Source organism: Mobula birostris, chromosome 10, assembly GCF_030028105.1.
Source record: "Mobula birostris isolate sMobBir1 chromosome 10, sMobBir1.hap1, whole genome shotgun sequence".
NCBI classification, from domain to species: domain Eukaryota; kingdom Metazoa; phylum Chordata; class Chondrichthyes; order Myliobatiformes; family Myliobatidae; genus Mobula; species Mobula birostris.
The window spans coordinates 42,928,394-42,953,204 of NC_092379.1; the positions used below are offsets into that span (position 1 = coordinate 42,928,394).

Genomic DNA, 24,811 nt, shown 5'->3' on the forward strand with positions numbered 1-24,811 from the left:
ATCAATTGCTTCTTGTAGTTTCCTGATTATATGGTCCATGTTCCTGCCTCTTTTCCACAAGGCCCCATCATCCGCAAACAGTGACCTACCTATATCCACTGGTACCTTTGTACCAGTATCTTACATATATGTATCTTACATATACTTGATGTTAATGCAATTGGTCTGTAGCTCGTGGGTTTTGACGGATCCTTGCCAGGCTTCCTTACTGGAATTACTACTGCTTCTTTCCATGCACTTGGTAATCTTCCCTCCTCCCACACTCTGTTATAAAAATGCAGCAACTTCAAGAGCGCTCCTTCTCCGAGATTTTTTAGCATCACAGAGCATATCAGATCTTTCCCTGGGGAGGTTGGTCCCGATCTCTTTATTGCTCTCACTATTTCTGCTAATGTAAATGGATCATCAATTATATCATCTGTCCCTTCCCTCCTGTTTAACACACCTGGGTGTTAACTCATTATTCTTTCCCTTCTCCTTCTCCCTTCTTAAGACAAATTTTCTGAACTGTGTATCAGTACAAATGACTTGGCCATGACCTCAGCCTGATCCCTACTGGAGACTGCAGTTTCCTCCTCAGATATCATTACTGGATATTCCCATTCCCTTCTATCTCCTCCCATCCTCTTAATCATCCCCCATATCTCTCCCACAGGTGTTGTTCTTCCTACCTTGTCGCAAAAACTCCTCCAACTTGCCCTTTCAGCTTGACGTATAGTTCTTCTCACCACTGCCTGTGCTTTCTTATATTGAACCAAATGCTGCATATTATGGGTTCTTTTAACTAGCCTGAATGCTCTATTTCTGTTTTTTACAGCCTGACAACATTCCTCTGTCCACCATGCCTATTTCCTATTCATCCTATTTTTACTCCTGGGAATAGATCCTTCTGCTGCCATGATAATTGCTGAAGTCACCTGACTGTTTAATTCATCTACATTTCCAGAAATATCAATCTTTGTCAACCCTTCTTCACTCAACTTCTGGAACTTACCCCAATCTGCTTTTCCAAACACCCACTTTGGGGTTCTGCCACCTGGTCTTACTTCAACTCTTTCACCCACTGAACATAAAACTGGGTAGTGATCACTGCCTACTGTTGAAGCAGTCCAAACTCCCCAGTTACTAATGCCAGCCAAGGTATTAGACACTAATGTAATATCTAACACTGACTCAGTTCCTGTTGTTATGTCTATCCTTGTGCCTCTACCATCATTCATACACACCAAATCCCTTTCTTCCATCAAATCTTCAATTACCTTTCCATTTGGATCTGTAATCTGATCCCCCCATATTGTGCGTTGAGCATTGAAATCTGCACACCACACTACTTTATGTCTGTTTTGTCCTTGTATCTTTAATAGGCTGTCCAAATCCAACCTTTTACATGAATTGTAGTAGTTAATTATAACCACTCCCTCCCCTCTCTCCCACACTTCCACCACCATGTATTCCTGATCATCTCCTTTTTCCAGTACCCTATATGGTATACTTTGCTTGATTAACATAGCACAGCCCCCTCCTCCTCCTAGATTTCTATCCTTCCTTATCATTGTATACCCATATACCACAAAGTCTAAAGTTGGTTTCAACCAAGTTTCCTGAATACACACTACATCCGGTTTTACAACCATTTCTTTAATAAAGTGCTTGAATTCCTGGCTATTGGCCAGTAAGCTCCTTGCATCCCATTGTAAAAGAATCACCATAATTAGTATTAACCAACACATGACACTTCCTGGCTTGACTGATTAGTGAGGTTCTCCCTCACTTCCTCCCATGTCAGTCCTACTAACCCTAAATGGTTTACTGCTGCTTTTACCACCAGCTGAATTTTGTCACTTTTTGACTTTACCTCAGCCGTACTATTAACTACTCCTGCAATGAATGTTACTAGAGCCTTTTTGTCTACATAAATCCTGCCATTTGTTCTTTGTTGCATCTCTCGTATCCCTATTGCTTCCTGTTCATTAGGAGCATTATTCTATTCTCCTGACATTCTTACAGCTTCTGCATAAGTGATCTTTCTTTTCACTCTTATTTCTTGAATTTTAGTCTCCCGTCTGACAACCTCACACCCACTATATGCAACATTATGAGCTCCTCCACAATTGCAGCATTTTGGTTGCACTCCTGTTCTGTACTTTCCATATTCATGATCACCCCCACATCTAGCACATCTCCTCTACCTTTTACAGTTTTTAGCTATGTGTCCAAACCTTTGACAATTATAGCACCTCAGTGGCTTTGGCACATACACCCTTACTGGGTAACTCATGAAACCCAGGAACACCTTCCTGGCACTCTTTCTTCTTCAAATTCAATCAATACTGTTTCACTTTCCTTTTTCACTCCCTCCTTTGTTGTTTTCAGTCTTTGAACATTCATTACTTTCCCTCCTTTGATATTCCTCTTTATCTCCTCCATATTTATACTCATTGGTACCCCCATGATCACTCCTTCACAACCACTGTTTTGTGCTCCCACCCTCCCAGTGTATTCCACCTTGCATTTTCCTATCTCTTTTAGCTTGAGTGCTTTCTCAAGTTGTTCCTCATTCGCACATCTTACCAATAAGTTGCCATCATTAAGGACTTTTGCAAATACTATTTCCCCTATCTTATTTGCCAGAGTTGTTGTTAGCACAAACGGGTTAATTTTCTTCATATGTCCCTGAGCCTTCTCATTAAACCTAATTATGACAACACCTCCTCTCTGAGCTTGTTCATCTTCCTCACTTTCAGAGCTTTCTCCACTATCATTTCTTATTCTTCTATTCCCTTTGTCTTGGTTATTATTCATCCGACCCCTCAGTACCTCCTCATTCCCTTTATTTCTCCCTTCACAATAATCCACCTCTCCCCAGCTGCCTACCTCTGATCCCAAGTCCCTATCCCTCTCCTTCTCCACTTTCTTGCCCTCAACCCCACCTGTTATCTTGTCCGCCATTACCGGACCCACACGACCCCCTCCCAACAATTTCCGTTCCTTCCCCACTCTCTTTCCCTCAACAGGTTCCAAACCACATTCACGCATCAAGCAAAACACAGCCAGCTTCCCGTCGAGCCAACTCCAGTTCCAGCCTCAGCCACCACGCCCTGGTCTCCTCGCCGGTATCAGCTGCCAACTCCCCAGCCCACCCTTTCATTTAAGTGTAATAGAACTAGAACTTTTATTTACAGCAGCAACTGCAACCACGTTTACCATAGAAGTTTCTCGATGATTTCTCCGAACACTGTTCAATCACGTTCTGACACGTGATACCTGCTGTTCGACGAACGCTTCCCTGTGCTGGCGACCAGCCGCCAGGAGAGTTACAGCGAGGAAGTAGCAGCCGGTAGCCCCGGTATCAAGGACCTGCTCTCTCAGCTTCGGCAAAAGGATAACGATCTCATCCTGGCGGCTGAGCTCGGCAAAGCCTTGCTGGAGAAGAACCAAGAGCTTACCGATCAGTACGAGATAATGCAGAGAGAGGTCACTGACAAACTGGAGGAAAGATAATGTGGCAAATATAAGGGAATCCTTTCATCCTGCTCACCTCCCCTCTCCAAGCGTCTTTGACCCTGTTTCACATCGCATTCGTATTTCTGCCCAATTTGGTAGGGTCATTAACCATCGGCACCCCAACTTGTCATCCTTCCTATTCGTAACCACTACTATGTCATTGGACTCCACCGCTTCCCACACCATTGCATCCCATTTTTACGCTAATATATTGCGTCCACGACATTAACATCTCGCAGACTCGCCCTAATGCTGCGCTGACGCCTGAGTTCTGATGATCTGACGTCATTACATTGGCCGGGAACCGAATCCAAGACCCTCAAACACTGGTAATATATTTGGAAATGCGCTCGTGTCCACGCTTTAATGTTCCGTGATTAATCTCGAAAATGCTATTGAGACGTGTCGAATATATCAATTTAATAGCAATAATATTACATAGTAAGGATAAGAAAAGTAGTTCGCCCCCTTTCATCTTGAGGTACAGGGTCAGTCCTGGTTTCGGTGTGCATTGATCGTTGCAAGGGCTTTTAAAGGCGGTAACTCAGGAAAATGTTGTTGCCGTGGTTAGACTACGAATGTAGCGTTTGTCCTTGCTGTTCGGCGCCTTCCCGAGGTTGGCAATGTCTGTTCTGAAATAGTATCTGTCTACCTGTTGCAGATACCTGAAACTACATGAGGCCCCGCTCCATCTTCTCACTTTCAGTCAAACAAGCGAAGTGGGCATGTCTTACTCATTCAAGCTTGGTTCAACGCTCAAACCGAATCAGTGTGCGGGATGTGCGCTATTTATATACAGCATGGTGGGGAAATGATTAGCAGCAAAATATTTCTTGTATGCAAATTAATATTTTGTCTTAGGTTTTCTTAAAGAATTTTAAAGATAATGAAGGAGAGTCAAAGTAGACAAGTTGTGGCGAAGGCTGGAATGGTGGGTTGGAAGGGAGGAGAATGGTATTATGGTAGTAGAGCAAACACGAGGAATTCTGCAGATGCTGGAAATTCAAGCAACACACATCAAAGTTGCTGGTGAACGCAGCAGGCTAGGCAGCATCTCTAGGAAGAGGTACAGTCGACATATCGGGGCCGAGGCCCTTCGTCAGGATGAACTGATAGAAGAGCTAGTAAGAGATTTGAGAGGGGGAGGGGGAGATCCAAAATGATAGGAGAAGGCAGGAGGGGGAGGGATGGAGCCAAGAGCTGGACAGCTGATCCTCTCATATCCCTTTTGCCAATCACCTGTCCAGCTCTTGGCTCTATCCCTCCCCCTCCTGTCTTCTCCAATCACTCTGGATCTCCCCACTTTCAAATCTCTTACTAGCTCTTCTTTCAGTTCACCCTGACGAAGGGTCTTGGCCCGAAACATCGACTGTACCTCTTCCTAGAGATGCTGCCTGGCCTGCTGCATTCACCAGCAACTTTGATGTGTATTATGGTAGTAGGGAATGGTATTGGATCAAAGAGAGAGAAACTGATTACCTTGGAGGTCTGGTACAAACATTAGCTTCCTTCCTGATCTCTAGTGTTGTCTGTGGAGTCTACACATTCGTTCTGAGATCCCACCAGATGCATCCATTCCCATTAGGAACTTGCTGTGCTGCTACTGAGGCACACTCAAAAGATGTGCAAGTTACTAGGTTAATTGATTATTATAACAGGAAATCAGATTAGTGTAAATGAGCTGTTTGATAGAACGGACACAATGGGTCAAATGTACGAGGTCCCTATGTTGTACAATTCTGTGACTAATAACAGGGGCCAAGCAGAGCTGGGACAGCCACTCATCCTGACATGAGAGGAAGTGGAGAAAGGCTCATTGCAGAAGTTTGTTTACGCCCAGAATCTTTATGGAACATTCTCCTCTCTGAACTTCAGTAAGATACCTAGTTGAGGTGCAGGTTGCCTTACACAAAGTCCTCACTGAAATAAATCACCAGCTACAATTACAACAACAGGGAAAGAACAGCATTGCCTTTTAATGTGGTGACAAATCTTTAGCATTTGGCTTCTCTCAGATTGGAGCTGTTTTTAATAACTCACAGTTAGTTGTCCTCTGTTGTGTAAGAGATATTAAGACTGTTCAAATTTACTGAGAATGTGCAGTAATTTCACTGGAGTTGCAAGCTGAACTAGGGTACAGGGCACAATTACTGCATGCACATAATTTGCAGGCAACACTGGTGTATTTTAGAAGGTCATAGCATTTCCTCAAGATCCAGTTGACGTGACCATTGGCAGTGAATCATGTAGGTCAGTGCCCAGCATACTAAATGCAGTCATGATACATTCATTCTGTGGTGGTCCACCTATCCCATTTAGTAAGCACCCAGTGCTTCTGATCCTACACCATCCTGTTCTGCAAGGGGCAATACAATTTGTCGGTAAGTGTCACCCGGTTGACATGGCTATCTTGGTTGAAACGAGCAGTTTGTGTAACCTGTGAGATTTGGGTTTGGGGGTCAAATGTTGGTGCATGGATAGAACAGGTGATGTACTCTAATGTTACATATGAGGCCTGATTTATAGTCTGATGCAAAACTGGTGATTTACTAGTCAATTAGGCTGTTGGTGCAGTTAATGGAATATGACTTTTGAAGGTAGGCTCATTGATCTTGACCGTTCTTTTGAGATCATTAAAAAAATCGAAGCAGAATTAGGTCACTTTGCCTATTCATGTATGTCCTACCATCAGTGCAATCATGGCTGATCTTCTACCTTACTAACCCTGCATCCATTTATCAGAATGGTGGATTCCAGTTAATGGGGACACATCAGGATCAGTACATTTTGGCCCAATGAAGTGGCTGCCACAATTAGCCAAAGTTTCATGAAAATAGTTTTAAAAAGGCTAACTATGTTCAACTGAGTAACAAATTATGTATTTAAATAAATACAGAACAAATTAGAATATTACCAATATAACTGTAGTACTATGATAACACCTAATAGTTCTCGACAGCAGAGTTCATACAGTGTACGCTGCTCTGTTCTTTTTGATTGACTGTAAATGAACAAAATCAGTGTTGAAGTCATGTCAAAAATTGTTGCTTTGTCACTTGGCATCAGTAGGCTCAAATGAATACCATAGCACAAGCATACGCAATTGATGCTATTTAAAAGCTATTTGCTCTAAGCATGTTGTAGTGTCTCATGGCCAGACACATGCACACAACTGATGCTAGTTAGAAACTGTTGCATTCTCCAAATCCTCATTTTCATTGTAGCATTCAAGATGATTGTCAATATCTTAACTTTCTTCGTGGTTTCTAATTTGTTGAAGCAGTGAAATTGTTTCATTTTCATTCCCAGCCATTTCTTGCATCTCCAAGCCTGACTGCTTGAAACTGTAGTGAGAAAAACAGTTCTGAATTGTCTTACTGCTTATTTCTCTCTACCTATCCCTGACATAAACCACTGCTTTTTTGAACACAAGCTGATGATATTTAAAAACTGTTCACTCTAAGCACAGTGTACTATTTAATGACACACAAGTGCACACAACTGACACTAGTTAGAAACTGTTTGGCAATACTCTCCCGTCCCAGTTAAGAGACATAGTGTCCCAAATAAGTGAGGAAATTCTGGCTATTTTTTTGATTAGTTTATGTTGATTTAGAGTTGTCCCAAATAAGTGGCTGTCTGGATTAACTGATAGGATAACTAACCAGAATCCACTGTACAGTATATCATTTATTCACACCCAGTCCACTCCTGGTGCAAGGTCTCAGCCTGGAATATCAACTTGTATTCTTCCTCTGCAGATACTAATTGATGAGCTAAGTTCTTTCAGAGTTTTGTTTTTGCTGGCAGATCCCAGAATCTACAGTCTCGTTTGTTTTCATATCCTTTATTAGCTCGAGAGACCAGATCTCTTTACAATATTCCAGGCACAATCTTACCAGATATTTATATAAATGTACTTGAATGTTATTATTCTTGTACTCCTTCTTCTTTCAATAAAGACGAGCAAACCATTTGTCTTTCTAATTGTTTGCTGTATTTTGGCATCAGTGATTCACGTACACTGGTACCCAGGTCACTCTGAGCACCAACTCCTTACAGTCTCTCATCATTTAACTACTCTACTTTTCTATTTTCCCTACCAAATTTCCTCTTGCACTTTTCCACATTACACTCCATCAGCTGTGACCTTGCAGATTCACATAACCTGCATGAATCCATTTAAAACCCAAAAGATACTGCAGATGCTGGAAATCCAGGACAACACACACAAAACGCTGGAGGAACTCAGCAGATCAGGCATCATCTATGGAAATGAATGTTAGAGTGAATTTTTTGGGGGTAATGATTTGTTTACATTTAAGTGACTTTGGCCACCAGACTTCTACTTGACAATGCACTTCCTATGCTTCTGGCGCCGCAGTTTGACCTGATGCTGTAGTTTTGAAGACAGTATTATCTATGCATTATAAATATTAATTGTTTTCTATGTTAGCATGGGAAATGCCAAATAAATGTATCGTAGACTTAATTTACATTCCTAAAGGCTGTCGATACCAACCCAGACATGTTGGCGTTGGAAGGAAAGGATGGTGTGATATTTTGTATGTAGCCTCAAAAGGAAGCATTGTCTATAACTTTTTAAGTAGCGATTGCCTTTGTGTTTAGCATATAAATATTGAGCCCGCATTGGGCTAGCAGACCTTTCTGCGGAAGCTGTCTCCGTCCGTAAGATGCCTGCTGTAGCTTGTGTCGAATAAAGAGGCTGCTTTGTACCTACCAGTGACTCTGTCTCTCTGATGATTTCGTCCACGCTCCAACAATGAATAAACTGTTGATGCTTCAGGCTGGGACATTCCATCAGGACTGGTAAGGAAGGGGAAGATGCCAGAATAAAAGTGTAGGGAGAGGAGAAGGAGACCGAGCTTGAAGGTGATAGGTGAAGCCAAGTGGATGGGGGAGGGGGGAATGATGTAAGAAGCTGGAAGGTGACTTGCAGATGTTGGTGGGACGCAACTGAAACAAGAGGGATAAAATGGAGTTGTGGTATGTGGATGCGAGAGCAGGCAGAAACAATGGGCCTACCCAACCATTCAGCTTTGTGAATCTTGGGACCAGGTGTCAATTCTCTGGACACCTCCTCTTACTGACCCCTTGAAAAGGACCTCACTTGGGACCATCAGGATATTGTCTCTGACACCACCAGCAACCTCATCGACTCTGGAGATCTCCCAACCACTGCCACCAACCCTCATTGTTCCCTTATCCCACACTGCAACACCTCGTATTCCAACTAAGTAGTCTTTAAGCTGATGGCATGAACATTGATTTCTCTTACTTGAATTACTTCCGGTAATTTTGCCCCTTCCATTCCCGACTCTGGCCTCTTACTACCTCTCCTCCCTGTTTATCACCTCCCTCTGGTGCCCTTCCTCCTTCCCTGTCTCCCATGGTCCACTCTCCAGTCCTTTACCTTTTCCACCTGTCATCTCCAAGCTTGTTACTTCCTCTCTCCCTCACCCCTCCTCCACCCACCTGTCTACACCTATCACCTTCAAACTTGTCTTCCTTCCCTTACTCCTCCCTTCATATTCTGGCATCTTTCCCTTCCTCTCCAGCCCTGATAAAGGGTCTTGGCCCAAAACATCGGCTGTTTATTTATTCCCATAGATCTGCTGAGTCCCTTCAGCATTTTGTGTGTACATCCATTTAAAACTTCTCTGCATCATCAGACCCCAACTTTGTATCATTAGCAAACATGGATACTGTATATTACTGTAAACCCTCTCAACAAGATCATTGATATTGACTGAATATTAGAGCTCAACATCAACTCCTGCAACACTAGTCAACAACCTCCCAATCTCAAAGTGACCTATTTATTCCTAGTCATTATTTTCTGTTTATTAACTGATCCTCAACCCACACAAGAATATTTCCTTCAATCCCATGTGCTTTATGATTTCTTCTGTGGCACTTTATTCAAGGTCTGAAAGTCTAATGAGCAGCATAGCTGTCTTCCTCATCAATTCTCAGCAAACTTGAACAAGTTACACGCCAATTCTGATCAGTCCTACTTTTTCAAATGTGCTGTTGCCACTCACTCAATGATAGGCTTTAAGTATTTTCTCTGCAATTGTCTTCTCCCAACTTTGTTAAAGAGTGGGGTTACGTTTACTTCCTTCCAGTTGAGGGGAACCTCAAGAAGAAAGAGGTGGGATTTTGGAAAATGTATTCTTTCTACCATCGTACTATGGTAATTTTGCTCATCCATTCTGCAGTCTCTTGAATAGATACAAGGACTGGAGTTTCCTTGGTGTTGTCTGGATCCACACACTAGCCTCATTTGTAATTTCAATCTGTTCGCCTTACTCACCAGTTCTACAGTACTTATTGTTAAGGGCATGATGACCTCCTGGAACAAAGTCTCCAGTGAGACCATAACCAGGTCTATTAATGCTGTCTCATATGACAGGAAATTAGCTGCTTTGCAGCAATTTTAAAGTGCAAAGTTGCAAAAGTACAGCCCAAAGACAGTAAATTGCTACAAGTTTCAAAATAAATAGTGTTTAAAATGCATAATGATGCGTTGTTCGTGGACCTTCATTATAAAATCAGAATCAAATTTATTATCACTGGCATATGTTGTGCAATTTGTTTTTTGTGGCTGCAATACAGAAAACAAAATAAATAAGTTACAATAAATCTTTGATGATTGTCTTGGAGGAGGAGATGTTATTTTTGATCTCCCGATCAAGAAGTCGATGATCTAGTTGCAGAGGGAGGTACAGGAGCTCAGGTTTTGAAGCTTGTTGATCAGTAATGAAGGAATGATGATGTTGAACACTGAGTTATAATCAATAAACAGTAGGCTGACGTAGGCATTGTTGTTGACCAGCTGGTGCAAGGGTGAGTGCAGTGCCAATGAGATACATTCCCTATAGAACTGGTCGGTTGAGTGGCACAGGTTTTCAGTGCCAATGAGAATCATTCCCTATAGAACTGGTTGGTTGAGTGGCAGAGGTTTTCAGTTGCAATGAGATACATTCCCTGTAGAACTGGTTGGCTGAGTGGCACAGGTTTTCAGTGCCAATGAGATTCTTTCCCTGTAGAACCGGTTGGTTGGGTGGCACAGGTTTTCAGTGCCAATGCGATACATTCCCCGTAGAACTGGTTGGTTGGGTGGCACAGCTTTTCAGTGCCAATGAGATTCATTCCCTATAGAACTGGTTGGTTGGGTGGCACAGGTTTTCTGTGCCAATAAGATTCATTCCCTATAGAACTGGTTGGTTGGGTGGCACAGGTTTTCAGTGCCAATGAGATTCTTTCCCTATAGAACCGGTTGGTTGGGTGGCACAGGTTTTCGGTGCCAATGAGATTCATTCCCTATAGAACTGTTTGGTTGGGTGGCACAGGTTTTCAGTGCCAATGAGATTCATTCCCTGTAGAACTGGTTGATTGGGTGGCACAGGTTTTCAGTACCTTGCCAGGTGCACCATTGTGCCTGAAGCTTTGTCAGGGTTCACCCTCTGGAAAGCTGTTCAGATGTCGGCCTCTGAAACAGATATAAGATGCTGCAGGGAATTACACATGTATAATTTTATTCTGCCTTTCAAAGTGTACATAAAAGGCATTCATCTTAATTCAGCCATTTATGATGTTAGGTTTCACCTTGTAGGAAGTAATAGCATGCAAACTCTGCCAAAGCTAAGGTGCATCCGATTCTGTCTCTAGCTTCCCTTGGAACTGTTTTTTCATACTTAAGATAGCTTTCCATAGGTCATAGAGTCATAGAAAAGTACAACACAGGAACAGGCCCCAGGCTGATCTATTTCATAGAAAGCCATTTAAGCTGCCTACTCCCAGCAACCTGCACTGGGTCCATAGCCCTCCACAGCACTGCCATCCAGGTACCCATCCCAACTACTCTTAAATGTTGAAATTGAGCTCACACACACAGACATCCCGCCTCTCCCGGAAGTTGCAGGAGTCACCCGCACATTGACAGCGGCTCCCTGATGGCTGCAAATTATGTACGATATCCTGGAAATGGATTTTTTTCACACACACACACACACAAACACACACACACACACACACACACACACACACACACACAGACACACACACAGATGGGAGGGGGGGAGAGAGGGGGAGGGGAGAGGGTGGAGGGAGGAGGTGGGAGGGGAGAGGGGGTGCAGGGAGCGAGGATAAATGGATGGCAGAGTGTTCCACAAAAAGCAAAAAGAAAATATAAAACGTACTTCACCCCAGACTACACTAAAGAGTACCCCTGCCTAACAGGGGTCAAAATAATGACTGTGTTGCTAGCTGCACTGCTTGTAACAGTGACCTTTCTATTGCCCATGGTGGGTTAAGACTGTAAAAGACATGTTGAGGTGAGCTTAACAGGTGTCATTCATTCATTATCATAACTAACGTTATTTAAACTAGCCGGCTAGCTGCTAAGGAGCTACTCTATTGCAGCTATCCCACCTCTCCCGGAAGTTCCAGGAGTCTCTCGCAAATTGATGGTGCTACCTCCCTGAAATGAGTTTTTGCAGGGTGGGTTGTCTGCGTGCACCACTTGCATTTGCAGCTCATTCCACACTCTCATGACCCTCTGAGTTTCCCTTCATGTTCCCCTTTAAGCTTTTCACCTTTCACCCTTAACCCATGACCTCTAGCTGTAGTCCCACCCAACCTCAGTGGAAAAAGTCTGCTTGCATTTCCCCATCTATAGTCCTGTGACCCGACTGGTGGTGTAGTGGCATCAGAGTCGGACTTGGGGACGAAAGGTCCCCAGTTCGAATCCAGCCGGCTCCCCTGCACACTGCTCCATGCTGGGTCACATACTTCTCCTTATTTAGTGTGTTTCCACTTCTCTCCAACAGCACTCCCTGCAAGAAAACACACCAATGAAGACCAGGATTCAGTGAGAACAACCTGATTACCCCACTGCTCTTAACTTGAGTGACCTTGAAACTGGAATCTTTCTTGATTGGAACAGCACAGGTCACACTAACACAGGAGCTCGGCAGGTCAAGCACCATCTCTGGAGAAGAATAAACAGACCCCTCATCAGGACAGACTGGAAAGGAAGGGGACAGAAGCTGGAATAAAGTGGTGCGGGGACAGGAAGGAGTACAAGCTGGAAGGTGATAGGCGAGACCAGGTGAGGGGGAAGGGGGAGGGGGGTGTGAGAGGCTGGGAGGTGATAGGTGGAAGAAGTAAAGGGCTGGAGAACAGGGAATCTGATAGAGATCATGGAAGAAAGGGAAGGAGGAGGGGGGAACCAGAGGAAGTGAAGAGAAGGGTAAGAGAGGAGCCAGCATGAGGGCTGGAAACAGAGAGGAGGGAGTGGGGAAAGATTACTGGAAATTGGAGAACTCGGTGTTTGTGCCATTAGGCTGGAGGCTATCCAGATCGAATATGAGATGTTGCTCCACCAATCTGAGTGTGGCCTCTTCAAGCAGTAGAGGAGACAACCAACACGCCAAAATGGGAATAGGAAGTTGAATTGAAATGGATAGCCATTGGGAGACCCTGCCTTTTGTGGCAGATAGAGTGAAGGTGCTCAAATATTTGATACCCCAATCTACGCCGAATCTCACCAATGTAGAGGAGGCTGCACCAAGTTACAGCAGGTGACCCAGGCAGACCTGCTGGTGAACTATCGCCTCACACAGAAGGACTGTTTAAGGGTCTGAATAGTGGTGAGGGAGGTGGTCTAGGGGCAGTTCACAGGGATAAGTGGAGGAGGGAGATCAGTGGGGAGCGATGAGTGGACAAGCAGAAAGTGAGAGTGGGGGGGGCAGGGAGAAGATGTGTTTAGTGGTAGGATCCCGTTGTAGATGGCAGAAGTTTTGGAGAGTGAAGTGCTGGACACAGAGGCTCGTGGGCTGGTAGGTAAGGACAAAGGGAACCCAGCATGCTGCAATGACAGTGTTTTCTCAAATGTTGCAAAGATGGACCAGTGGTAGTCATGGGATCCACTGCAAAGGCCCATGGATACAGCAGTAAATGCAAGAAACTTCAAACAAAAGACCGGAGATATTGGAGAAGCCATGGAATTAATTTTCATAGTTCACAGTTGCAGCAGAAAGACTGGACAGGTGCATGATGGAAACAAGTCTAAAGACAGATAGGAGCTGATTGGGTAAATATGATCAGTACTATTTTCTTGTATGGGGTGGGGGGCAAAACATTGAGACAGATTAGTTGAGCCAATTGGACTGTTTTGGAATTCAACTCCCATATAATACAATGGTACCAAAGACATTTCCACATCAACAAGTGCTAATAAGAACAATCTGTGCACTCAGCAGAGAGACAGGTGAATAGTTGCCACAAAGAAACAGCCGATCGAAGCCAGATGCAAGATGTCATCTGACTGACTTGGCCTCCACTTGTCCCTTCTCCACCCGCCCCACCGTTAAGGCTGATTTATGCTTCTGCGTCGGCTCTAACCTGTAGCCGATGCCGTAGCCTACGCAAGTGGTCTATGCCCTTGTGAGCATTTATACTTCTGCACTGGTGTGTCCGCGTCGCTCTGCAATTCACCGCCAAAACGCTAGTTGGCGATGGGGTTTCTATGCCACTGTGTTGAGTTTCTTCGTGTACTTCAAGCAGTGGCGACTGAAACTGAGCGCATCATGTTGCAGTTGGAGCTAATAAATGTTGAACAAGAGTTACTTTTATTGAAGTTACTGCAACGTAGAAAGGAGCCGAGACGTGGGAGGAGATGGTGTGTACGAGCATTGAATGGATTGAGGCAGAAGGAGGGTGAATTTTCTGTGCTTGTCCGGCCACTGAGAGACAAGAAGCAACCAGAAATGCACAGGAGGAAATGCGATGCTATCAAGCCAACCAATCAGTTGTTGCTGTCTGCGTCACCGCAACGCGTGGTTACATTTTTGGGGAGGTGTACGTCAGGCTACAGCGTAGGGTACGCGGCTACGCTGTACCTGTGGCACTAATTCAATGCAGAAGTATAAATTGCCCTTAACTCCTTTCCTTTGGCCTGAGGAACATGTAAGTGACACCCACCTGACTTCGGAACACAAAAGAGGAAACTGACCAAAATAATTAATAAAAAGCAGGTAAAGATAGTAATATGCCTGAAGTCACTTTCAGATACGTTTTATAAAAACACAATTGGTGTTTATAATGTAAAGAAACAATCTTTCACAAAGGTAAGGTCAAATTTGGAGTATTGTGTACAGTCCTGTTTACCTACTGAAAGAAAGGATATCAGTAAGATTGAAAGAGCGCACAGAAAATTTACAAGGACGTTGCCAGGACTTGAGGAACTGAGCTATAGGGAAAGGTTGAATAGGTTAGGACTTTATTCCCTGGTGTGTAGGGGAATGAGGGGAGATTTTATAGAGTTATCTAAAATTATGAGGGATGTAGATAGGATAAATGCAAGCAGGCTTTTCCCATGCTGGCAGGGTGAGACTAGAACTAGAGGTCATAGGTTAAAGGTGAAAGGTGAAATACTTAAGGGTGAACCTTAAATCAGAGGGTGGTGCAAATGTGGAATCAGCTGCCAAAGGAAGTGGTGGATAAGGGTTTGATTTCAACATTTGAGAGAAATTTGGATAAGTACATGGATAGGAGGGGTACGGAGGGCAAGGTTCAGGTGCAGGCAGCTGGGACTAAGCGGAATAATAGTTTGGGATGTACTGCACAGGACAAAGGACCTGATTCTGTGCTGCAGTGGCCTATGAGCCTAAAGGTGAATTATGACGGAACTGGAACTGACAGCTACACAGCAAAAGGTCCTGAGACTCTGGTAGCAGCAGCATCATCAAATACAATTTGAGACCAGGCCATGAAAGGAGATTTTAGAACAAGTGACCAGAGTTTGGTCGATGGGAAGTTTCATAGGAGCATCACAGAAGTGGGGAGAGAGGCAGAAAGGTTTTGGGAAGGGATTCCAGAGCTTGAGACACAGACAGCTGAAGGCACAGTCATCAATAGCAGAGTGCTTAAAGTCATGGTTGAACAAGATGCTGGAATTGGAGGTGCAGAGACTGGGGGTGGGGTGAATTGTAGGAGTGGGAGAGGATGCAGAAACAGGAGACGGGATTGAAAGCAAGAGTCTTAAGATTGAAATGTTGTTTAACCAGGTGTTTGGGTTGTTTGGTGAGGACAGAAGAGATGGATGAAAGGTCTTGGTGCATGTTAGAACAAGGCAGCCGTGTTTTGGGCGATTAAAAATTGTTACTCACTAAACAGGAGATTGGGCAGGTGGTTTGACATTTTTTGGAAGGAGGTGCAGAGATAACAATGCAAGGTGGGAGTCTCAGAGTGTGGGAACATCTAGAGAATTAGAATCCAGTGGAAGACATCTGCTGTATACCGGACACTCATGTGTGTCAGGGAAGTGAAGTATGTGCAGTGAAAATTACGACTGAGAAGGTGTTCAGGAAACTTAATGGCCTGAGGGTGGATAAATCTCCTGGACCTGATGGAATGCACCCTTGGGTTCTGAAGGAAGTAGCTGGAGAGATTGCGGAGGTATTAGCAATGATCTTTCAAGAATCAATAGATTCCGGCATTGTACTGGATGACTGGAAAGTTGCAAATGTCACTCTGCTATTTAAGAAGGGTCGGAGCAGCAGAAAGGAAGCTACAGACCTGCTAGCCTGACATCAGTGGTTCGGAAATTGATGGAATCGATTGTTAGGGATGAAATTACGGAGCACCTGGAGGCACATGAGAAGATAGGCCAGAGCCAGCATGGCTTCCTGAAAGGAAAATCCTGCCCGACAAATCTACTGCAAATTTTTGAGGAGATTGCAAGCAGGGTAGGCAAAGGAGATGCAGTAGACTTGGTGTATTTGGATTTTCAAAAGGCCTTTAACAAAGTGCCCACGAGCGGCTGCTCAGCAAAATAAGCACCCATGGAATTACAAGGACGTTACTAGCATGGGTGGAGCATTGGCTGAACGGCATAAAACAGAGTGGGAATAAAGGGATCCTATTCTGGCTGCCGCTTACCAGTGGAGTTCCACGGGTCGGTGTTGGGACTGCTGCTTTTTACAATGTACGTCAATAATTTGGACTATGGGATTAATGGATTTGTGGTTAATTTTGCCGATGATACCAAGATAGGTGAAGGAAATAGAGAGCCTGCAGAGAGACTTGGATAGTTCAGGGGAATGGGCAAAGAAGTGGCAAGTGAAATACAATGTTGGAAAGTGTATGGCCATGCACTTGGGTGGAAGAAATAAACAGGCAGACTATTATTTAGATGGGGAGATAATTCAAAATGCAGAGATGCAAAGGGACTTGGGGGTCCTTGTGCAGGATAGCCTAAAGGTTAACCCCCAGGTTGAGTTGGTGGTGAACGCGACGAATGCAATGTTGGTATTCATTTCTGGAGGTATAGAATGAAAGAGCAGGGATGTGATGTTGGGGCTCTATAAGGCATTCGTGTGACCACACTTGGAGTATTGTGTGCAGCTTTGGGCTCATTATTTTAGAAAGAATATACTGACATTGGAGAGGGTTCAGCGAAGAGTCACGAGAATGAGTCCAGGAATGAAAGGGTTACCGTATGAGGAACGTCTGGCAGCTCTTGGGCTGTATTCCCTGCAGTTCAGGAGAATGAGGGGAGGGGGATCTCATAGAAACATTCCAAATGTTAAAAGGCCTGAACAGATTAGATATGATAAAGTTATTTCCCATGGTCAGGGAGTCTAGGACAAGAGGGCACGACTTCAAGATTGGAGGATATCCATTTAGAAGAGAGATGCGGAGAAATTTCTTTAGTCAGATGGTGGTAAATTTGTGGAATTTGTTGCCACAAGTGGCTGTGGAGGCCAAATCATTGGGTGTATTTAAGGCAGAGATAGATAGGTTCTTGATTAGCCAGGGCATCATGAGGAGGCAAGGGGAATGGGGATGACTGGAAGAATTGGATGGCGGAGCAGACTCGATGGGCTGATGGGCCTACTTCTGCTCCTCCATCTTATGGTCTTATGATTAAGGGGAGGTTTCTTTGGTGAGGGACACTAAGGTTGGGCTTGGGGCTTTTGTTAGGAAGAGATGAAGAGAGAAGACGCCAGAGAGAAGAGGTGAAGGGCCCGTTCCCCTGCTGTACTTGTCTCTCCACATTGACTAAATCTTCATTGACTAACTCTGATTTGTGTGCAAGACCTTGGTCTAAAACCCAGTGAACAGCACAGAAAGCTACCTCAAAAAGAAATGTAACAGAAGGAAAAAATTAAAAGGAAACGAAACACATGACATGCTTTTTACGAGTTTCTGCTCCGCAAAAGTCGCAAGGCGGTAAATCCTGCAGCTCTCTGGTGTGCAACACGAAGCAGCGTTTACCTTAATCCACTTTATTAATTAAAGCAGTCAAAAGAATGATGTAATATACAAATTAGGAGAAAGACGTCCACTGGTAACAGGTTAAACGTGCCTAACACAATCTCTAAAATCACTCAAAAAGCTAACAGAGATTAAATTACGTGATTTGCAATATTGAAATGGCATCCCAAATGTGACTAGACCACTGGAATGATACAATATTGTGTAATTCTGGTCGGGAAGAGAAGCTTAGCTATTGAAAAATCAACTTTAACTAATATGTACAGAAGCAATGGCTGCCGAACCAAACCATCAGGTAATCACAGCATCCACTGGCACTGCTGTTCAAGTCACTGGAATAATGAGGTCGGCATTGAAAGTCATTTCAATAACTGTCTAACGGGCACTCTTTCTTTTAATGTTAAAAACAATTAAAAGGGAAATTAAGGTAGGTCAAAACTTAGCACATCATTCAGCAACGTGGGGACAATGAGTGCAGACACATGAGGCCCCATTAAATGTGGGCCCCACCTTAGGAACCATCAATGTGGAACCCACTCCTTCACCAGGCCCCATGAAATGCGAAACCCTCTCCTACATCAGGGTCAGGACCCATTAATGTGGACCACTTCCCCAAGCCAAGGCCCATCCAATGTGGGCCCCTCACTGGGCCCCTCCTCTGCCACCCCATCCGAGAACAGTTTCAGATTGGACAACATCTTCAGTTTTAATTCGAGCATTTGCCACTGGATGCTGGGAATACAAGCGAAGGTGTTTTGGGAAAGGAGGAGGAGGCATACTGGATACAAGTGACTGTCGACAGAGCAGCAAAGCTAATAACCTCACATCCTTGTTAACAGTTAAACCCATCGGATACACAATGCCACTGGGTACACTACAGTCAATGAAAATAAATAGGGGAAGTAGACAGCTTGATATCTCAAGCTAAATTGAGACAGCAGAAAGACTGCAGAACTAGAATCTACAAGGCAGCTAAAATCCAGTGACACTACGTACGAGACATTTACATTTCCAGGGGTAATTCTTTAAAGAGTGTTGTGTATGTGGCCTGGCTACACAACAATGCTATTAATAAAAATGCTGGAGACAGGAGCGAAGTTTCATGGTTCTTTACTAGTAGAAAATGATGCAGAACACACTCATACGTATCAATGTGCGCCTAATAGCGCATGCAACGATGTGTTACTACAACATAAAGTAGTCCCCATATTATATAGTAGGCTGACCCGGCTGATGCTGTAGTGGCGTCACCCCGAGTTTGAATCCAGCCGGCTCCCATGCACGCTTTCCATCCATGCTGGGTTACGAGCTGGTGATCTCTTTGGAAACTCACCCGGCAGAAGGCAATGGCAAACCACTGCTGTCACTTGCCTCGTACGCGGTTCCCCACTCCGTCAGAGAGGCGTGGAGGGAAATCGTCCGGCAACTGGAGAAACTCCGGATGTGACGTAACTTTCCTTTTTCCTATACGGTACAAAGAGAGAGTGAAGAAGGTTTTCAAAGATGTCAGCGGCAGATCTCGTTGCAAGTCTGGACAGCCGTTTCTTCACTCCTTTCTATGATAAGGCAAGCACTAGATAAGAAGGAAAACATGCAGATTAGATATTAAAAGGAGACAAAATGGGAACGTTTCTGAAGATAATCAGAACACGCATCTATCTGTAAGCTATGACGACAACTTGTGGGAATTCTAGCGATGGAGTATGTCATTTCTAAGATATTGCAAGTGAATTCATACATTGCCAACTCTTAATTCCTGTTGCTTCAAGACCTATTCGGGGAGATGGGACTCGTCAGCTCATCTAGGAGAAGGAAAATTCTGATCTCAAACCTCTGCTGCCTTGCGGCTGTACCCACTCACAGGGAAGGCTTCGGGAGTAAACCCGGAGCTGGAGTCCCTAAGGCAGTCCTACGCTGAATGACAACTCCTGTGGTGCTCCTGGTACCAAACTCAATCTGCCGTTCCTTTGGGTGCATGCAGACGGGGAGCTTGCTACATGGGGCAACAGCTTGCTCTCCATATCGTACTGCTACCTCCCTGAAATGAGTTTTTGCAGGGTGGGATGTCTGGCACTAGATTTTAACACCCGTTCCTAAACCCTAAAAATCACCTAATATAAACACAGAACTCTTTACTGAGGATTGTACTCAAAACTCTGGATTGGTTCTTAAAATATTCAGCTTACAGAAACAGGGAGGCAATTAAGAGACAGAACTGAGAACTTCATGCTTGGCTCTATAACAAGGTTTATAATTCTGAACAATTAGTAAATCCCTTTAACTGGAAACAGTTCCAAATATCACAGCATTGTTCCAGCAGCTCGAATAACCCTCTTGCTGGTTCAGAGTTTTGAATCCATAATTTGTGTTTTATCCCCTTTAATGAACGTGCTGAGGACTGCATGTTTTTCCCCGACCCTCACTCGTTACACGTGCAGATTACAAAACACACATCTTTAGCTTAAAGAGCCTTTTCTACCATCAGTGCCCCCACAGCAGGAACCCAGCAGACACCCATCTTGTCTTGTGCTCATCTTCAGAGACCCAGTGACAGACTCTGGGACAATGCAGGCCACAACTGCTCGAAGGGAGAATGCTTATGCTCGTACCGAGCTGGGTCCAAAGCCACAACTTACCAGTCATGGCTTCCTGCGCAAAGTACTTTACGTCCATATCTTGGTCCTGACCCAATTTCTCCAATATTGGTTTGAACTCGTTCTGTAAAGTGCTGTGATTTAAAAGCAAGTTTTAGTACCTGTGACCTTCAAAACAAGACAGCAGCACATTCACTTAAATCTAAAGCGATACTGGATATTACCCAGATTAAAATCTCCTCTTTCTGCCTCTCACGCAGGCTCCCACTACAACAACTGATCGTTTACTGGCCAGATACGGGTTAGAGCTCAACTAGCAGAGTACAGTCACAAACTGCAGCTGAGCTCATTTGGGTTAGTGGATGCAAAAGGAGAATAATTCGGATGCCGCATTTTTATGCCGTTGAAGAGAGGGGGCACTGAATGCATAAACTTCCTTTTAATGCAATCCGTCTGTTATTGCTTTCCACACAAATTCCAATCAAATCACAAACGCACAATTTCACAAAAATCGTTCACCGGACGGGTTGGCGGGGTGGAGATACGTTGCTACCAAAGGAGGTGCAGGGTGCTCCTTCCCTCCGCAGACCTGCAGCTCACCCTTGGGCAAGGTGCAACACCTGCTTAAGCCCCCCCACCTGATCAGGGTCACGCAATGCCGTGGGAGCAGATGGTGGACAGTGATGTGTGCAGCCGGTGCAGATCACAAGTCCTGGTTGTGCGACCACTGATGCCGGGCAGACAATCTCTGAAGAGCACTGATAATGGCTGGGGGGTGGGGGGGGGGGTCACCTCGTCTTGTAAAAACACACACGGCCCAGGAGGCGTCAATGGCACAAACCAGTTCTGCAGGATAATTTGCCAAGAACAACCGTGGCCATGGAGAGACCACGATCGCCCACGTCACATGCTGATGAAGATGGTGGTGGCGTTAACTGAAATCTCACTGTGCGGTTTTCACTTCTAACCAGGATTTATCCATCAGTGGTTGAAGGAGAGAGGGAAGATGTATTAAAGAAGATTGGAGGAGCAAACTTTTCATGCAGGAGTTGGTAGCTGAGCTGCCAAAGGAGGTGGTGGTGGTGCAGGCCGGAACAAAAACCTGGACAGTCACTTGATAAACCTCTGGTTAGGTCACATTTGGAGTACTGAATTCAGCTCTGGTCTCCCCTTTAAAGGGCGTGGAAACTTTGAAGAAGGTACAGAAGATGTTTACAGGACGTTGCCTGTGATAAACCGCTGGTTAGGTCACATTTGGAGTACTGAATTCAGCTCTGGTCTCCCCTTTAAAGGGTGTGGAGACTTTGAAGAAGGTACAGAAGATGTTTACAGGACGTTGCCAGTGATAAACCTCTGGTTAGGTCACATTTGGAGTACTGAATTCAGCTCTGGCCAGCTCTTTAAAGGGTGTGGAGACTTTGGAGAAGGTATAGAAGATGTTTACAGGACGTTGCCAGTGATAAACCTCTGGTTAGGTCACATTTGGAGTACTGAATTCAGCTCTGGCCAGCTCTTTAAAGGGTGTGGAGACTTTGGAGAAGGTATAGAAGATGTTTACAGGACGTTGCCTGTGATAAATCTCTGCTTACATCACATTTGGAGTACTGAATTCAGCTCTGGCCTCCCCTTTAAAGGATCTGAAAAAGGTACAGAAGACATGCTGGCTGGTACTGCAGATGTTACCGGAGAGGTTGCTTTCTCCAGGGTGATGGAGTCTGAGGGAGGGACGAGTTGACAGAAGTTTACAAAATTCTGAGGCAAAGGCAGACGGCTCACAGTTGAGATGTAAAAGCCAGAAGAGAACAGCTCAAAGATGTGCTGAGGATTTGAGTACCTGGAACACACCGACGGGTCTGGTGGAAGTGGATGCAGGTATGAAACAAGAACAAGTGTTTACGATCCAATGAAGGGTCACGGTCTGAAACGTCGACTGGTTATTCATTTCCATGGACGCTGCCTGATCTGCTGAGTTCCTCCAGCGTTTTGTGTGAGCGTTGAAGTATTTAAGACACTGTTAGACAGGCAAATGAACGTGCAGAGAATGGAGGATATCGGCCACGTGCGGGCAAAAGGACACGGTTCAATTAGGCGCTGCTTTATTTATAAAGTCTGCAGGTGTTGGAAACCCAGAGCAACACACGCAAAATGCTGGAGGACCTCAGCAGGTCAGGTAGCACCTATGGAAATGAATAAACAGGTGACGTTTCGGGCCCAGACCCTTCGTCCGGACTGAAAAGGAAGAATTAGTTTGGTACAACATTGTGGGCCAACGGGCCTGTTCTACAGGTTCAGTGAGCAAGACAGAGGGATGTGGAGTTAGTGTGGCTGAGTGGGTTTACAATAGCAAGGAGTGATTGTCAGTATAGATGCAATGGACAAGAGGTCATGCTTCTATACAGTACAACTGACTATATCCAGAACCCAAAGGAATATTGCGCATTGCTTGGGAAAGCTGTAGTAAAATGAGGCCCTTGGAATACAAAGGCAGTGGAGAGACCTTAAACAGGTAATTTGGAGGGTAGAAACGGGCTACTAAATGTTCTTGGCGAGGATGTCCTTTCTTTAAAAAAAAGGGGAGAAGGCAGGCGAGTGGGGTTGAGGGGAATAATAAATCAGCCATGATAGAATGGCCGTGCAGTATCGATGGGCCGAACGGCCTGGTTCTGCTCCTGTGTCTTATGGCCTTAACCTCTGGATAGAGAAGAAGATCGTTTAAGGGTACCAAAGGATCAAGGTCAAGCAGGAAAGTGAGGCAAACACCACAGGGGAGAGGGAGGCCCGAGGGTTAAGTTTATGCCTCTCCCCCACACAGTACATGGAATGAGCTGCCAGAGGAACTGGTTGAGGCAGGCACATTAACAACTTCAATAAGGACAGGTACGCGGGCAGGAAAGGTTTAGAGCAAGGGTGCACAACTATTTTGGTGTCATGGATCATTACGCTAGGGGTCCATGAACCCCAGGTTGAGAACCTGGGACGATGGGACCGGCAGAGACGGTGGTCTTGGCCGGATTGGACCTGTGGGTACAAAAGACGGTGCGACTCCATCACTAAATGCCACCACAGTGGCGTCTCAATTTCCATTCCAAACTGGAGGTGAAACATTCTCCACAGGCCGGGTTATAAGCCCCAACTCAAATACTTACCTGGCATCTAAAACCGGTCCTATTTTCTGCAATGATTTAGCCACGTTGAAGCGAATGTTTGCCACCTGATCGCCTGCCATCAGGAGAACCGTCGGCAGCATGTGCTTTGCTGTGATTTCTTGGCCACAGGCTTCAGACAACACCTAAAAAAAAACAGCAGAAAATGCAAACGTTCATTCACAGCCCCGAACTTCACGAAGCAAGACTGAAGAAAAGATCATCGATCTGATTTGTGCGACGCTCAGAATGTATTTTGCCCCATGATAAAAAGGCATAGTCCACACTGGCACCAATGATCACCCGCAAGGAGAGAGATGAGGTCCTGCAACGGAGATTTACAGATCAATAGACAAGTTGTAAAGAAAAAGTGCTGGTATATTGTAATCGCTGGACTACCCCTTCTGCCATGTACGAGCGAGTTTAGAAACAGGAAGGCAGGACGGCTGAAATGTACAAAGTGTGGGTGCAGAGCAGACAGCATCACTGGGATCTCTTCCATGACAAGGTGACCCGAGCCAAGAGGGAACCAGGATTATAAGACGCAAGAGCGGAATTCGGCTATCGAGTCAAATATGATGGCAGAATATAGCATTAGTGGTCAGACTCCTGGCACTGTGGAGGATCAGAGGAATCTTGTGGTCAGAGTCCATAGGACACTCAAAGTTGCTATGCGGTTGACTCTGCGGTTAAGGAGGCATACGGTGCATTGGCCTTCATCAATCGTGGGATTGAGTTTAAGACCCGAGAGGTAATGTTACAGCTATATTGGACCCTGGTCAGACCCCACTTGGAGTACTGTGCTCAATTCTAGTTGCCTCACTACAGGAATGACGTGGAAGCCATAGAAAGGGTGCAGAGGAGATTTACAAGGATGTTGCCTGGATTGTGGAGCATGCTTTATAAGAATAGGTTGAGTGAACTCGGCCTTTTCTCCTTGCAGCGTACGAGGATGAGAGGTGACCTGATAGAGGTGAACAAGATAATGAGAGGCATTGATTGTGTGGATAGTCAGAGGGTTTTTCCCAGGGCTGAAATGGCTAGAACGAGAGGGCATAGTTTTAAGGTGCTTGGGAGTGGGTACAGAGGAGATGTCAGTGGTTAATGAGGTGGAGGATAAATGCGTGGCTGAGAGATTGGAGCAGGGGGCAGGGATTCAGATTTCTGGATCATTGGGACCTCTCTTGGGGCAGTTGTGCCCTGTACAAAAAGGACGGGTTGCACTTCAATCTGAGGGGGACCAATATCCTGGTAGGGAGGTTT

At 44.9% G+C, this 24,811-nt stretch overlaps 1 protein-coding gene across 1 annotated transcript in view; it reads right to left on the reverse strand.

Annotated features, from left to right (window-relative positions):
* Positions 1-3,243: 3,243 nt before the first annotated feature.
* Positions 3,244-24,811, reverse strand: part of LOC140203634 (serine/threonine-protein phosphatase 2A 65 kDa regulatory subunit A beta isoform-like) — a 100,204-nt gene continuing 78,636 nt past the window's right edge. The window contains exons 15-17 of the mRNA XM_072269682.1: positions 23,552-23,694; positions 20,448-20,539; positions 3,244-3,419 (exon numbers count right to left, since the gene is read on the reverse strand). Coding sequence (XP_072125783.1) covers positions 3,244-3,419; positions 20,448-20,539; positions 23,552-23,694 — 411 coding nt within the window. The remainder of the gene's footprint in view (positions 3,420-20,447; positions 20,540-23,551; positions 23,695-24,811) is intronic.